Consider the following 16,847-nt stretch of genomic DNA (forward strand, 5'->3'; position numbering starts at 1 on the left):
GCCAATTAGCCAATAGTTGAAGCCTGGCCCTCCCAAAGGGTGAGGTGAGAAACCCTGGAGAATTTCTGAATGGCACTGCAGAAAGCACCAGTTCCTATTGGCTATTTATACAGCTCCCAATAAGGAAATGGCAAATCAGGCTGCTAGGCTGTGGCTTGTTTGATGTGATGGTGGATGGTGGCCAAAGCAATTTATCTGGAGGCCGGAGCTAGGATGACATGCGGTAGTATATGAGTCCAAAGCCCTTGAACTTCTTTCAACAGCATGGAGAAGGAGAGGTGGTCTCCATAGCTCAGTCTGGTAGGCGGGCATCAGCAATCTATACCAGGCAGATGAATTCGGTATGGAAAGCATCACTCCATTTAGGCCCTGTGGCGCTGTGGGTTAAACCACAGAGCCTAGGACTTGCCAATCAGAAGGTCGGTGGTTCGAAACCCCTCGACGGGGTGAGCTCCCGTTGCTCGGTCCCTGCTCCTGCCAACCTAGCAGTTCGAAAGCACGTCAAAGTGCAAGTAGATAAATAGGTACCACTCTGGCAGGAAGGTAAATGGTGTTTCCGTGCGCTGCTCTGGTTCGCCAGAAGCGGCTTAGTCATGCTGGTCACATGACCCGGAAGCTGTACACCGGAAGCTCCCTCGGCCAATAAAGCGAGATGAGCGCCGCAACCTCGGAGTCGGCCACAACTGGACCTAATGGTCAGGGGTCCCTTTACCTTTATCTATCTTAAGTTTTGGTCACAGGCCGTAATCAGAAATACTCTGACTCATAAGATTGCAACATTAAAACGGGCCCAAATGTGAAAGCTTTGGTATGGAGCCTCCATGTTAACTTGGCATCAAGAGTAAAGAAGCTTTTTTGGTACAGGGGCGACTCAAAACTGGATCCCAAGATACATGTGCCTATTTTTTATTATTGTATGCCATAGTCCGGCTCATTCGTTGACTCTCCTGGGTAAGACAGCTGCTTCCCAGAGTAGCTTGAGGGCTGTGATGTGCACTCACAGGTCTGTCACACAAAGAGCATCACCAGTCAGGCCGCCTGGAAATAAATCTGAGCTGCGTCATGCAGAAGCCCCATTCATTTCAATGGTGGATTGTGACCCCCTATCATAGGGGACTGGAGGGGGGGGCGCTTTTTCAGACCAAGGTCTGCACTCCTGTCTGGGTTCTGAGGGCTGCATATCTGGTTGGCAGGGCCAGAAGGAAAAGGAGATAAAGGAACAGCCGTATATCTAAGCTTTGTACAATAGGCTAATTTCTACACCCACATGCTTCTGTCTGGACTCAGCTACACAGCTGCAAATAAAATGCTTTAAGTGCGGTGTAAAGTGCATTATACAAATGTGACACTAGATGGCGATGGTGAGCTATGGGAGATTCAATATACTTTTCAGAACATTTTTTTAAAAAAGCATTTTCATGTTTTTATATGTGTGTAGACTCCACCTCTGTCCTCCATCCGGGCAACTGAGAGGCATGATACACCATGGATACATCATGGTTAGAGTGTTGGACTAGGACCTGGGAGACCAGGATTCAGCTCCCCACTCAGCCATGAAGCTCCCTGGATGACCTTGGGCCAGTCACTGTCTCTCAGCCTAGCCCACATCACGGGGTGGTTTTGGGGAATAAATGAGGAGGGCAAGTATGGACACTGCCTTGAACTCATTGGAGAAAAGGTGGGATATAAATGCAATCAATCAATTTCAGCCAGGCAAAATCATTCATGAAGGGTGTGAAGTAGGGCTGGTGATGGGTGTGGCCTAGAGAAAGGGGGTGTGGCCTAGGCAGAGTCTCAAGGACCAGATAGAGAGAACTGGAAGGCTGCATTTGGCTCCCAGGCTTGAGGTTCCTCACCCCTGGCCTGTGGCATAGACCATAAGAGGCTGAATCAGGGTGTTCCATTCTCACCTTCCACTCTTCTCAACTGATGCTCAACATTTGATAGCTGCAGAACATGGTGGACTATGTTCATTATAAAAAATCTAGTGTGCAGCTGCATGAAAACGCCAACTTCTATCCTAGGGGTCATCAGGAAATGGACAGAAATTAAAAAGGTGAGTCCATGATTCCTGATGACTGTAAGTCATCCAGTCATTGGTTGGGCCACATTTGGGATGCAATGTGAAGATCTGGTCACCCTATCTCAAAAAGGACATAGACAGTTAGGAAAGTGCTGGGAAGAAAAGCAACTGGAATGCTCAAGAGTTGAGGGCTTTTTAACCTAGAAAAAAGAAGAAGATGACCTGTGTGTGTATATTAGGGTTGTGTCCAGATTTTCACTTTTTGAAATATGGCAATCTAAAATAGAGGTTTCTAAAATGATATGGGGAGGGAGAAATTATTCTGCTCCCATAGCAGAACAGAACATAGCAGAACATAACAGCCAATGGGCAGTAGATTCAGGGCAGAGAGAAGTAAGAACTTCACACAGCACATTGCTAACTTGTGGTACTCGTTGCCACAAGATGTAGTGATGGCCTTTTTCTTAGATGGCCTTAAACAGGAATTGGACAAATGAATACCTGCTCATGGGCTTACCAGGAGCCTCTGTCTCCCTGTTGTAAGCCAAAAATGGCTTATCTTACACCCCCACTATCATAATGTCAGGGTTGGGGGAACTATGTGACTCTCTAGATATTGTTGGACTCTAGTTCCTATCAGGCCCAGCCCTTGGCCATGCTAGCGGAGGCTGATGGGAGTTGGGGTCCAACAGTATCTGGAGGGCCATAGCTTCCCAGCCCCAGATAGAACCTTCACCTGATCCAGCAGGGATCTTCTGCATTCTTAAGTAGCAACACAAGAAAATATAATATATTGAGCTTTCATTCCTATGTCGATGCGTCTCATTCATCTTGCTCAAAATCCAGCTGGTTTCTTACCCAAGGTCAGAAAGCAATCTGTCCTCCTCCTTCCTTGTGTCGGCATGTTCTTTTGGAAGTCATAACACAAACAGCAAAGCCAGTCCTTTGAACCAGATTCTGTATTAGCGCGTAATGTTTTGTTATGCACTCAGGACAGTTTGCCTTGTTTGGTCAAGAGTTACTTGATGTTTTCTTTTTTTAAAAAAACAAGCCATTCTGAATACTTAAAAAATATATATCATAATTTCAAAATTAAAACAGATTAAATTTTACCCAGCTCATAAATATAAAAAAATGAAATAAGCAAATCCTGTATCATGATTAGCCTTATTATTAAAAAATCAAAAAAATTAAAACCGTAACATATTAAAACACAATGGTGGATTTGGGACAAAAAGTTTGGGAAGAATAAACACCTCAAGCGTCTCAAGCCAGAGTAAAGAGATGCATTTTCAGCATTCACCAGCAGCTGTATGATGAAGGAGCCTGATGTGCCTCAGTGGGGAGGAAGTTCCACAACTTAGGGGCCTCTACCAGAAAGACCCTCTCCCAAGCCACCAACCCTACAACCTCTGAGGGCATAGGAACTACCAAGAGGGCCCCCTCTGCTGGTCTCCACATCCAAGAGGGTGTGTAGAGATGAAGGTGGTCTTTAAGTTCTCTTGTTTATCTTGTTAAATGGTTTTGACACATTTTGTGTATGTAGAGCAACTTACAAATGTAATAGTGAATTAGAACAAATAAATTACTAGAGCTCTAAGCTTTCTTTCCTGGCACCATGCCACAAGTGATAGTTAGTCAGTCTCTGGAAGGGACAAATACTGCTGCAAACTTTGCATTTTACCTTTATTTTGCTCAGATGCATCAAGCGCAGCTGTCATCGGAAAAGAAGAGAACGTTCAGAAGTGTCCGTGAAGGTCAAATAATGGAATGAAGTCACACTGGGCCAAAAGCGAAGCTTACGTCACCCTAAAACTGTAGGCACCGACAAGGCCTTATCTCATAGCCATAATAACATCATTCCAGCATTGCATTGTCTGGGGGATGAGCTGTACGTGGGCTGGAGAACAGATATTATCTGCAAGCTATGTAAACATTTTTCAGTTCCTCTCATTCTGAGATATGCCCCATATGGAGTGGAGGGATAAATATTTTCTTGAATTCCGGTTTCCCTTGCTGAATTTGCTTTGCAGCACATTGTCACCCATTTCTGAAGGAACTTCGGGGGTAGCACAGCAAGGATCTTGCTGCCACCCGCATGGGCAGGCCTTAGGTCTGACAGCACCCCCAGTTGCTGCGGCCATGGCTTCGCCACAGAGGCTACCACAGGGTGGAGGAGGCACAGATGGGTTACACAGGCCCCAGCCGCCACCCCTCCTGCCATCCTCAGCCACTGGCTTGCCTGTGCTAGCCCTTAGCATTGTCTCTACCCAGAGCTGGACAATGGGTTTGCCTGCTGCTAACACAGCTCCTGACACCGCTTGTTGCTGGTGGGGCTGCATAGGAGGCAGAAGGCAAAGGAGGGGCGTGACTTTTCCCTGTTTTTTACACACACACACACACACACACACACACACACACACACACACCCTTAATAAACTATGATTCTTGTGGGTGCCATTTTCTGTTCATCTCCAGTGGCAAAATGTCTTGGTCAGGCTGGCCCTGGGGAGGAGACAAAGCAGGTTTTGAACAGGAAAACTCTCTCTGTGTGCCTCTTGGGTGTAGGATGGGTGCTCGAAAAAGGTGGTGAAATTGCTATCCGTAAACAACCCCACACAGTGTAAAAAGCAGAGCAGCACAGCACTGGTTTGATTGAACAGTGCTTGTAAACTAAGTTATTCCTCTCACCTAGAGCTACCCAGTGAATAAGCTTCATGTATTTACAGTGGTACCATGGTTTAAGAACAACTTAGTTTATGAACAACTTGGATAAAGAATGCTGCAAACCTGGAAGTAGGTGTTTTGGTTTGTGAACTTTGCCTTGGAAGCAGAACATGTTTCACTTCCTGTTGAGTGTGTTCCATTTGTAAATTGAGTTCGCTGCTATGGGAAAGCGTGCCTTGGTTTAAGAACGCTTTGGTTTAAGAACGGACTTCCAGAACAGATTAAGTTCACAAACCAAGGTTCCACTGTACTGTAATTGTATTCCATGTCCAACCCTCTCCCCTACGGGATCCCACAGGTTTCAATCTTGTCTCTCATGCTTTTAAACTTTTATTTGAAACTGCTGAGCGAGGTCATTCAGGGACCTGAAGTGACCTTGAAATCAGCATTCCGGACGAGAGGGCTATCAGAGGCTACCAGCCATGATGGCTATTCCAGTTCCAGTTCCAGTTCCAGGGAACCACAGCAAGGGAGAGTGCTCTTGTGCTCCGATTCTGCTTGCGTGTTTGGTCTGGTCTGGATGCTGGTGTGGATAGGCCATGGGACTGATCCAGCAGGCTCTTCTTATGTTCTTAAAATGGGCGTTGCCAGGATTTTTGTAAGAAGGGGCACGACTTTGGTTAGGGGGCAGAACTGACGTGATTGGTCAGTTAGTTAAGTATTTCTATTGTTTTACTTGAGTGGGGGAGAAGCTGCCCCCCTGCTCCCCCTTGGCTATAATAATAATAATAATAATAATAATAATAATAATAATAATAATAATATTAATATTTATTTATATCCTGCCCTCCCCGGCCAAAGCCGGGCTCAGAGCGGCTAACATCATACAAGTAAGACAATGCATAGAAACAAGTGATCAATAAATGAAGATAGGTCCCACAATTAATTCAAACAAATTAAAATTAAAATTAAAACTGGACAAGTGGCAATCTTCAGGTTAAAATTGAAGGCGGTTACCAACTGTTTCCACTTGTTGCCCATGATTCTTCTGTATGTTTTTGTAGAAGTGTGTGAGTGGAAGTGTGTGTGGATGTGCTGGGTGGTACATGCAAGGGAGTGTGGGCCTCTGGCTGGTACCCATAAGCAAGAAAGCCTGGCTATGCTCCTTCCTCTGTATTTGACCACAGCTGGTGAGGGAACAGAGCTATGCAATGACCCCGGCTGACACCAAGGAGATGGAGATTAAGGTCATCCTTCATTCTATCAAGCCACTTGCTCTGCTGTACTCTGCTTTGGGCTTTCTTCTGAGAGTAGGTTTTCTACAGCCTTACAAGGGAAGGGGAGCTATTATGAACATAGCTCTCGAGGGACGGTGCACTCAAACTGGGCTGCCCTTGTCTTGTGGCTGAAGGACTAACAAACACCACAGACCTTAAAGGAACAGCGATAGGGGGACCGTTCTGTAGTGCAGGGGTGGGGAAACTCATAGGGCCAGTCTTCCCGACGCTTTGCAGGCCAAATTTGACAGGTGGGCTGCCCACTCGGTATTTGGAGTTCTGTCGGAGAAGGGGGGGAAATTCAATTCAGTTTGCATTTCAAGCCATGCATAGTGAATTGTAGTCTTTTTTTGAAAGACTACAAGAGCCGAAACCCACCCGCCCCTTTGGAATTCACACTGCTCCAAAGTATGCAATGCAGTTTTCAGCCCAATGCAGAGGCTAGGGTAAAGGGTGCATAAAAACGCATGTAAGATTGAAAAAATGACATACAAATATGCTTTGCAAAAAGAGAAGAAACTTAGGGCTTAGCCACACCTCTGTTTCCCCCTCCACTTCTTCCCATTCTTTAGCACTGAATTGGAACAAACAGCAATCAGGTTTTCCATGGATTGCCATTTGCTCTGATTTAGCTCTAAAGGGCAGGTTTTCCTGGGGAAAGTAGTGGGGCAAAGGCAAAACCATTTGGACAGATGCTTTCAAGGCACAGGACAAGCAGAAGTGTGCATGAGGCCTTCCTTTGAAAACAAAACAGAATGGATCTGGCAGAGACCTAGTCATCCAGATGGGGAAATGGTGCTTTCCTCACTTTGTGCTATACATTCCAGCTTTCTACTCTGGAGCTGGTATAGTTCTCGTTCAAATCCCATGCACAGCAAATGCATCTGGCAATACCGATTCCCCCACTGTCCTACATGTCTTTTGCCAGTGGAGAAGTTCAATGCGACAAACTACACACACATTCCATTCCTTTTGCTGGGCTACAGAGGCGCTATACACAGATTTGATCACTAGGTGGCAACAGCATACCATTCTAGTCTTCAAAATAATTGTTTTCCCACCCAGAGGGTGTGTGGTTTGCCTCTGAATTTCAGTGAAATCCAGTGCTCCTTGACCCTTCCTGACAAATGTAGACTGTTTAATATATGCGCCTCTGAAGCCTGTCCTGATGTCCAAAAAGTTGTTTTTTAAGCTTTTGTGAATAACCATTCTCTTGGCTGCTATTTCTTCAGCTACACAACTGGACAGCTTCAAGAGCTCTTGGTCAGGGATCCGCCCAATGTGGCCAATGGGAAGGCATGTTGCCAGAGATTCATTCTGCAAGGCAGACCATACGCTTTTAGGAATGCTGCAGTTATTTTTTAAAATTATAATTGAGTCCTGTGACCCAAAAATTTTAAACAATGTGGACTAAGGTCAACTTCTGAGGCCCCTCCAGGGTTGGAGGCCCTGAAACTTAAGCTTTATTAGTTTCATAGCAGACCCACCCCTGCCCTGATCCTCTGGGATGAGGAAAGGCTGTACTCTTGCACAGTCTCCATGTTGGACAGCTTTGCCATTGTCTGCTGTGTGCCAGGAGCCCCAGTCCACCCCTTGCTCTGTGTCTCTGGGTTCCTGCCTGCCTGGCAACATTAAAAAAGGCCTGAGCGCTGAAGTGATGTCGCGGCCAGCTTTTGCCAAGGCTTTAGGCAATCTCTCTTCCTCCCTTGTCTCAGGGGCAAGTTCCCATGAAGACTCAGAAGGACAAGATTGTTCCTTCCATGCAGGGACAGAGAGAGTACTGTATTTCCAGGTGCCTGGCATTGGATTAGGTAGCTAAAGGATGACATGAGGCCTGTACTGGCTGGCAGAGATGCCCCAGGGAATTTCTGTTGCTTACATAACACGCAAGAGGGCAAAATGGGGAATCGATTCTGGCTGAGCTCTCTCTCTTTTGGCCCCACCGTGGCATAGAACCCGGTGGGCAATCTGTGCTCCAGGATTCTGAGGAGCCCTAGATCTAATTTCATGTGGGTGGCAGGGAGAGGGGGGAAAAGTTAAGGTCACTCATCACCATAACACGCCCCCCCCCTCTCTCCAGAGAGACAGAAATGGGCAATAGGGGTGTGTGGAGTGGCATGTGCAAGATTATTACAGATGGAGTGCAACCCTTCCAGGGGTGGGGAGGAGGAGGTTGCTTACCCCTGCCATGGAGCATTGCCAGGTCCCAGGAATGCCAGGGAATGGAATGCATCAACCAGCCCATGTGAAGTAATAACGATAGTGCCTCTGAACATGTCCAGAGAGCATCAACGACTATCCATGGCCTATTCCTCTCTCGATTCACATGGGAAGAGGGGTAGGGCTTTCAAGGAGCACTTTAAAATGCAGCTAATCCATTTTTTGTTGTTCTGGAGTAAGGCTGAATCAGAGCAAATGTCGGTGTATGGAAAACCCCTACTGACGTTTGCTCTGATTCAGCAGTAAAGATCCGGGGTTTAGCTATACCTACCTTTCCTCCATGCTTTCCAGGCACACCCTACAGTTTAAAGCTCTATGCCGGAGCACTCTTTTCATTTTTGCCCAGAGAAGTGTTGGGTGTTTCAGATGCTTTCCTTATACTGTAGTTGCTTAGCAACTGCTGGCTGTGTTCCCACAACCACCACACTAGGTGAGCCCAGAATTCACCAGTTTGCCTGGTTAGGGTGAAAAGAGAAGTGCATATCAAAAAGACGACAAAAAAGGGGGCACAGACTTACATAATTTTTTTCAAATGCTGGTTTATATGAAATTTATATGAAATCTTATTAAATTTGTAATAGAAATAACATTTTATCAGAGTAACGCAGTAACCAGATGCCCTGTGTGCCTCCTCAGCAGCATTCGAAATTTGCATTTTGCACCTGGCTATCAGCCACTTGTGACCAAGTGAAGATGCCCGGCTGCCAGGATGGCACCTGATGTCTCCACCATCTGGAGGCGCATGCCTGGGGATCCCTGGATCTTGACTGTTTTGAAACACTAGCAACGCACCATGTAGAATTCTCCCCATTATATTTTATCTTCACAATCAGAATGAATTTCAGGAACCAAGAAGTTATATTGAAAAATACATTTGGCCCCAAAATGGCAACTAGCCATTCCACTTTGGCAGCTGTAACCCTGGTTTAAGGAGCCATTTGGCACCTAGCTTATATATCTGAGTTTCTAACACTGTTTGCTGTCAGCAGATATCTGCACTGCATTTGAAGTTGTTTTTATATATGAGATTGCTTTTAATTGTTTGTTTGATCTGTGAAATCGCTTTGAGGTATTTTGCGTAAAGTGCAATCAACCAAATAAATAAAAACAGCTGATGGGGAATTTCCAAAAAATGCTCTTGTTCTCCCTTCTTAATGGTCCTTTATCTTTAAAACGGTGTTGAATACAGGGCCTTTCCTTTACAATGGGTTTGTGGTTGGGGGGAGGGGTCGGAATACTGCCATAAAGGGGTTCAATCCCCACTCAGTCATAAAACTCACTATATGATCTTGGGCCAGTCACTGCCACTCAACCTAACCTACCTCACAAGGTTGTTGTGAGGATCAAAATGGAGAGCAGGGAAGAACCACACATGCCACCTTGAACTCCTTTGAGGAAAAGTGGTCTATGAAAAGTGTTACATAGGATTTCATAGCCCCCACCTCATGAATTACAGTCCTCTGAGGGTGTTGAGAGATCCCTAAAACCTGACACCCTCACAGAACTAATCTTTCTCAGGGCTAGCTATAGGGCGAGAGTAGCTCTTAAAGCCAGATTAGGCCTTTGCTGCCCTGCCGAAACCACTGAAATGGCTCCAGGCAGGGACGGCTAATGAAGGCCTGTGGCTGGAGTAAGCATTTGCAACCAAAATTATGCGCGCCTTTGATCATGGCAACACTTTCCACGCAGTTATTCCCAGCAGTAATAACTGGTGTGTCGAGTGGCCAGCTTAACGCTTAATAAACTCCACCAGCACAGAATCCCTTTTAATAACCATGCTCTATGACATAATTGTGTGCATGAGGCCTAGGGGCAATGTGCCATCATGGCATTTTTTTTGTCTGAGCAGGCAAGTATATACATACACCTGAGTTCCCTTTTCCTCATGTTTAAAGCACTATCCTTCATAACTTTTCCTCAAAGCATCCTGGGAACTGTAGCTCCTTAAGGGTGCTATTAGGAGGCCCCTATTCCCCTCACAGAGCTACAATTCCCAGAATTCCCTAGGAAGAGGAACTGTTAAACCACTGTTTAAATTGGTATGAAACTGCTTTGATTGTACAGCGCACAGGGTCTTGTGTGTTTTGGTCCCTGGCTTTTCATGCTGTCAGGCTGCAGAGCAGAGCAGAGCAGGAGTTTTTCCATTGTTTCTCCTGAGAGATCAGCTGCCATTAGAAGAACTGTAACCTTAAGAGCTGGCACCTGCACTTGCTGTTTTTCTCGCTCCCTCCCTATCCCTTTTTCTTTGGGTGTCACGTATTTCAGACTATAAACCTGAGGGAATAAGGATCTCCCACAACTCCTCAAGCTAGAGGAGATGTAAGCTCCAGTTTCAGGAAGCGAAACTCCAACCTCCCCCCCTTTATTCACTGGCTTGGTCTTCCTGATGTTGCTTCAGCGCTGTGCCAAGTGCATTGTGAGAAGTAATAAGACAGACAAGGACACATGGTATGTACATATTTTTAATTGGCTCACTTGGGAAGAGCCATAGCAACTGATGCAGAAGAGGAGGGAACACCTGAGAATAGAGCTTTGACAAAGCCATAGTTGATCATCCATCCTTCTACAACTGCTGTATATCACCTTTCATGTAAAAAGAATCCTGCACTCCAGGAAGTGGGGATGAGGAGCTGCTGAGCTCCAGGTGGTATTGGGACTACAACTCCCATCAGCTCCAGCAAGCATGGTGGCTGCTCAGGGATGATGGGAGTTGTAGTCTAGCAACATCTGGAAGGGCACACGTTCCACCTCCCTGACCTAAGGCCCACAAGGACATAGCTCCTTGGCTTGTGCATGGCCTTAAGGAATTCCCCACCCACTTGCAAATTTCCAGGCCTGGCACCGTAATACATTGTGCTGCGGTTTGTACAGTGGTTTTTGTAAAAGCTTTGGAAACAGGGGTTCATGGTGAGGGGACAGCAAACACCTAAGAAAACGGCTTCTATAATTCTTATTACAGTTGTACCTTGAATCCCGAACGCCTTGCAAGTCAAACGTTTTGGCTCCCAAACACCACAAACACAGAAGTGACTATTTTCGGAACCCAAATGTCCAACGGGGCTTCCGATTGGCTGCAGGAGCTTTCTGCAGCCAATCAGAAGCTGCGCTTTGGTTTCCGAATGTTTTGGAAGTTGAACAGACTTCCGGAATGGATTCCATTCGACTTCCAAGGTATGACTGTAGTGGGTTTAAGGAATTGGAGGCATGAAGGATAAGAGGAGACTGGGTGATGAAGGGCCTGTTCAAGAAGCAAGCACAAGGAGGATTAGGACTCTCAAAAATATTGGAAGAAGGTGCAGAAGTTATTTTTGTTCCAACAGGGCGATCCCTATAAGACGACTGGACTTTGTGGTTTTATTTATCCAGGGTAGTATTTAGACCCTGCTTCTCAGGGTGGGGAAAAGCCTTCATGAAATAGCTTCCAATATAGTTGAGATTAGGCTTTTTTTTAAACAACAAAAATACAACAACAACAACCCCAAAACTCTTCCAGCCCTGTGGCTAAAGATTTCAGCACACAAAAACAAATATGTTAGGGATGTTTAGGAGTTTTGGGCGTGTGTGGGGTGGTGGTCCTGATTGAGAGCAAAATATATATTTGGACAGTATCAGCTCTGAGATTCCCTGAAGGAGCTTCCCAAGGCAAGGTTGGGTTATGCCATGATCGGGAACGTGGCATCAGTGGCAACTCCACAGTTGTTGTCTTTCATAGACATGAGGATGTAGCCATCATTTCCCCAGTAGGTGGACCAGGAGTTCTTCACAAGCCAGTAGAGTTCGCCTTGGAGGACACCGTAACCTACAGCTAGGACCGCATGATCCAGCTGGCCTCGTTTGTTTCCTAAAAATGGATTAAAAATAAAATAAAAGAATTTGATTATTTAGAACTGGCAAAAATGACACAGAAAATAAGAAATCAAAAAGACATAAAGTTTAATAAAGAATGGAATAAATTTATGACATATATGGAAACAGAGGTAAAAAATCTAAAAATCACAGTAGGTATGACGTAACACTTGTGACGTAAAGAGTCTTTTGAGGAAAAGAAACTGCAGATAAAAAATCATATAATATATTCTGAAACCGAGATGAAGGGAAGTCAATTAATGTTGTGTGTTATTTAGTTATTTAGTTAATGTAAGTTAATTAGTTGGTGTTTTATGTTAGGAGATGTTTTTTCTTTTGTTTTTTTATTATTATTTCTTTTATTTATGTACTCCTTTTTTGTATGTATGTGTTATGTATGTTTATTTTTTCACCTGTTTTAATGTTGGATGTAGCAAAATGAATTAAAATAAAAAATAAAAATAAAAATAAAAATAAAAATAAAATAAAAGAATCAAGCTTTGTAACAAGTGGGATAATGGAAAAGAGCACAGGAGCATGGCAGCCACCCAAATGTACTGCTGAAGATTGAGAGTTCAGTTCCTCATGTGCAATGGCCTCCTGCAGAAAAGGGAGATCATTTTCCTCTCACCATATTAGAACTCAGGATTACCCACAAGGATCCAGACCCTAAGAGTGGGACCAGGAAGAGAGAAAGCTACTTAATGGGTTACCTTGAGTGACCCATTTGCATTCTTCCTCATCCCAAATACCATATGCAAAATGGGATTGTGATAATGACCTGCCTCCTAGGTTGGGTCGGGACGATGAATGAGATATGCAAAGGTCTTGGCAGTGCTTGCCAAAAGGCGTAATTATAACCAGCTGATGATTTGCAGTAACAACCATTGCACACACTTTCTGTAAGCGATGATTATCATCAGCCAGGCTGCCATGTGACACCATCCTCTACCTCAGAGGTAAAGAGGCTATTGACTTGCCAACACTGCTAGACTACAACGTCAGTCACCCTCAACCACTGGCCCTGTTGGCTGCAGCTGATGTGCATTGCTGGACCTCAACCCCCCTTTGAAAGCAGCAGGGTGCAGAACTTTCCCACAAGTAGATCTCTTAGTGAGTGGGTAGGCACCCGAAACTTTTAGATCTATGTGGGTGGTGCTCCAGCTTGCCACAGCAATCAAGAGGACAGGAGATCCCTGCCAAGGCCTATCTAGTTTAGCATCCTGTTTTCAAAGTGACCATCCAGATATCCACGGCCTCGCTCCGATTTGCATAGGGCTGATGTCTGTGCAGATAGCACAGAGGATGTTGCAGTGGAAATCAGCATCTATGTATTTATTTACTGCCTTGCATTTCTTCTATTATAGAACCCAAGATGTCTTACGTTTGGTACCCAGGTGATCACCCATATCCAAGCACTGACCAGACCTAGACCTGGGACATTTGTTTCAGTAGCCTCACATGCCTTCAGACCATAACCTGGGGAGGCATTAGCTTCCAATTTCACCACAACAAAGCCTGGAAGAATCATAGAATCATAGAATCATAGAGTTGGAAGAGACCACAAGGGCCATCGAGACCAACCCCCTGCCAAGCAGGAAACACCATCAGAGCACTCCTGACATATGGTTGTCAAGCCTCTGCTTAAAGACCTCCAAAGAAGGAGACTCCACCACACTCCTTGGGCAGCAAATTCCACTGTCGAACAGCTCTTACTGTCAGGAAGTTCTTCCTAATGTTTAGGTGGAATCTTCTTTCTTGTAGTTTGGATCCATTGCTCCGTGTCCGCTTCTCTGGAGCAGCAGAAAACAACCTTTCTCCCTCCTCTATGTGACATCCTTTTATATATTTGAACATGGCTATCATATCACCCCTTAACCTCCTCTTCTCCAGGCTAAACATGCCCAGCTCCCTTAGCCGTTCCTCATAAGGCATCGTTTCCAGGCCATTTTGGTTGCCCTCCTCTGGACACGTTCCAGTTTGTCAGTGTCCTTCTTGAACTGTGGTGCCCAGAACTGGACACAGTACTCCAGGTGAGGTCTGACCAGAGCAGAATACAGTGGCACTATTACTTCCCTTGATCTAGATGCTATACTCCTATTGATGCAGCCCAGAATTGCATTGGCTTTTTTAGCTGCCGCGTCACACTGTTGGCTCATGTCAAGTTTGTGGTCAACCAAGACTCCTAGATCCTTTTCACATGTACTGCTCTCAAGCCAGGTGTCACCCATCTTGTATTTGTGCCTCTCATTTTTTTTGCCCAAGTGCAATACTTCACATTTCTCCCTGTTAAAATTCATCTTGTTTGTTTTGGCCCAGTTCTCTAATCTGTCAAGGTCGTTTTGAAGTGTGATCCTGTCCTCTGGGGTGTTAGCCACCCCTCCCAGTTTGGTGTCATCTGCAAATTTGATCAGGATGCCCTTGAGTCCATCATCCAAGTTGTTGATAAAGATGTTGAATAAGACCGGGCCCAAGACAGAACCCTGTGGCACCCCACTAGTCACTCTTCTCCAGGATGAAGAGGAACCATTGATGAGCACCCTTTGGGTTCGGTCAGTCAGCCATAAGAGTTTACCATAATGCAAGTAGCCACGTGGGATGATGTGCAGGTTATACCAAGTGCTCTTGTGATGCATTGCAGGAAGTGCAACTTTATTTACAGCAGGTAGTGGGGATCCTTGAGCCCAGGGGACAAATGCAGTCCTCTGGGCATCTCTATTTGGCTCGGGGGTCTCCCCCTAGGCCACAGCCTACCCCACACCAAGCCACACTCCTCACCAGCTCTGCTCCACTCCTCCTTGAGGGTGTAACTTTGACAAGGACTCGTTTGCCAGGATGGAGAGGTGTAGTTCAGGGGGAACATAGCCTACTGCATAAAGGTAGGATTCAAACCCGCTGCTCTACTCTGTTTTGCCTCTGGCTTTGTTCACCCCTAGCCTACGGCCCCTGGAAGATTACCCACAAGCAAGAGAAAATGTGGCCCGCAGGCTAGAAGAGATTCCCCGCCCTAATTTACAGTTTTCTGCCACAATCTCATAGGCTGGGACTCACCACACTTGGGCTCGTAGTAGACACCGTTGGAATAGAAGGAAAAGCTTCGGTGGGAGGCGTCGATGCTGACAGACACGGGGCCATGCTTGTAGATGGCAGCTTTCAGAGCAGTATGGTTCCCGGAGGTGACATTGACGTAGCCTTTGAGTTTGCCCACAAGCTGAGTGTCGTTGCTATGGCAGTAGCCATTCTGAAAGAGAGAAGAATCACCCAGGTGGGGATGAAACCCAAAAAGAAAACCCCAAGATTTCACTCATCGTTTCATTAACCGCCATTGTTGTCCAGGAGTTTCTAAAAGCTTTCTGAAGACATTTCTTTCTCCATGTGCAGTCTGGAGTCTTCACTGATCTGCCCCTCTAGTCTGGGCTAGATCAGTTTAGCTGGAGGGCTGGGGACACTGCTGCTGGGCAAACAGGTCACAGCACACTGTGCAAACCACAGCCTTCTATGCCCATGCATATCTCCACCTTACCTCATTGTCTGCCACCCTATGCAGTCAAGACTGACATACATATGATGTACATAGTGATGCTGCACATACAAATGCTATCGTGCTCAAGAAACACATTTGTGTGGAGTGCTGGAGTTTCCACCTCCTGGCAAAGTCTTCAGACGCCAGTGTGCCTGCCGGACACATGCTCTCCAATGCACAGCCCACCCCTCTTTCACATGAACGTGTAGCCAAAGATGGAGTCAGTGGCCATAATCTCACCCTGTGATATTGGACAGACTTTCCTTCTCAAGATTCTTGGATATTTACATTCAAAGCACTATAACGCCACTTGAAACAGTCACAGCTTCCACCAAAGAATCCTGGGAGCTGTTGTGTAATAAATGGCTTATTAGTAAACTAATTCTGGTTTGACTTCTCTCACCTGGCCTTTGTATGGGCCGTAGGACTCTGTGCTGGCAATGCCGCCGTGCTTCAGGACCCACTCGAACGCCTGAAACTCCTCGCCACCGTCACAGGCATAGTTCCCAAAGCCCCAGGAGCAGTCAATGAGGATTTGCTGAGACAGAGGGATGAGCTGCCCAGTCTGGGGAAACAGGAGAGAAGCAAAACGTCAGCCTTGCCTGATTGGAAACTGTTACAGTGGTACCTTGGGTTTTCGGACGTAATCTATTCTGGAAGACCGTTCAAGTTCCAAAACGTCTGAAAACTGAGGCACAAAGGGCAGTCTGCAAATTTAACAGAGAAAATTGAGAATACACTCAGTGGAAGCCACTCGACTTCCGAGGCACGTTAAAAAACAGAAGCGTTTATTTCTGGGTTTATGGCGTTCGAGTTCTGAAATGTTCATCAATAGAGACGTTCAAAAACAGGTACCACTGTACCTGCTTAGCCACGCAGTGCTAAACCGTAAATGTCAGGATAGCACACATGGAACATTCCCTTTAGAAAAGAAGCATTAATAGCATATTTTACTGCTGAAGCAAAGTTACATTCATAATGTGGAAAATAGGGCCGTTTCTTTGCTGAAGCTGAGCAGCTTTGTCACTGGCCTGCATCTGGATTGGAGACCACTAACCTGGGGTGTTGGAAAATTCCAAAGGAATTTGACCCATGTTCAGAATGAAAATCAATCCAGAAAAAATTATTGGCATTCACTGTTGGTGCTTTCAGTCCACAAATGATTATGCATCAATTAAGCTTCCTCCCCCCCCGCTCCCCACCGCCAAAAAAACCCCTTGCATTGTGTTTCCTTAGCATTAAAAAAACAGAGTGGAAGAATGAAATGACAGTGTAATTTATATAGTCAACT

General features: G+C 45.7%; 1 protein-coding gene across 1 annotated transcript in view; it reads right to left on the minus strand.

Annotated features, from left to right (window-relative positions):
* Positions 1–10,633: 10,633 nt before the first annotated feature.
* LOC310768718 (digestive cysteine proteinase 1-like) overlaps positions 10,634–16,847 on the minus strand; it is a 36,752-nt gene continuing 30,538 nt past the window's right edge. Inside the window, exons 9-11 of the mRNA XM_083627415.1 lie at positions 15,960–16,121; positions 15,085–15,274; positions 10,634–12,028 (exon numbers count right to left, since the gene is read on the minus strand). Of these exons, the coding sequence (XP_083483541.1) occupies positions 11,841–12,028; positions 15,085–15,274; positions 15,960–16,121 (540 nt within the window). The 3' untranslated portion in view covers positions 10,634–11,840. The remainder of the gene's footprint in view (positions 12,029–15,084; positions 15,275–15,959; positions 16,122–16,847) is intronic.

Source organism: Podarcis filfolensis (genome assembly GCF_964270895.1).
Source record: "Podarcis filfolensis genome assembly, chromosome: 8".
NCBI classification, from domain to species: Eukaryota; Metazoa; Chordata; class Lepidosauria; order Squamata; family Lacertidae; genus Podarcis; species Podarcis filfolensis.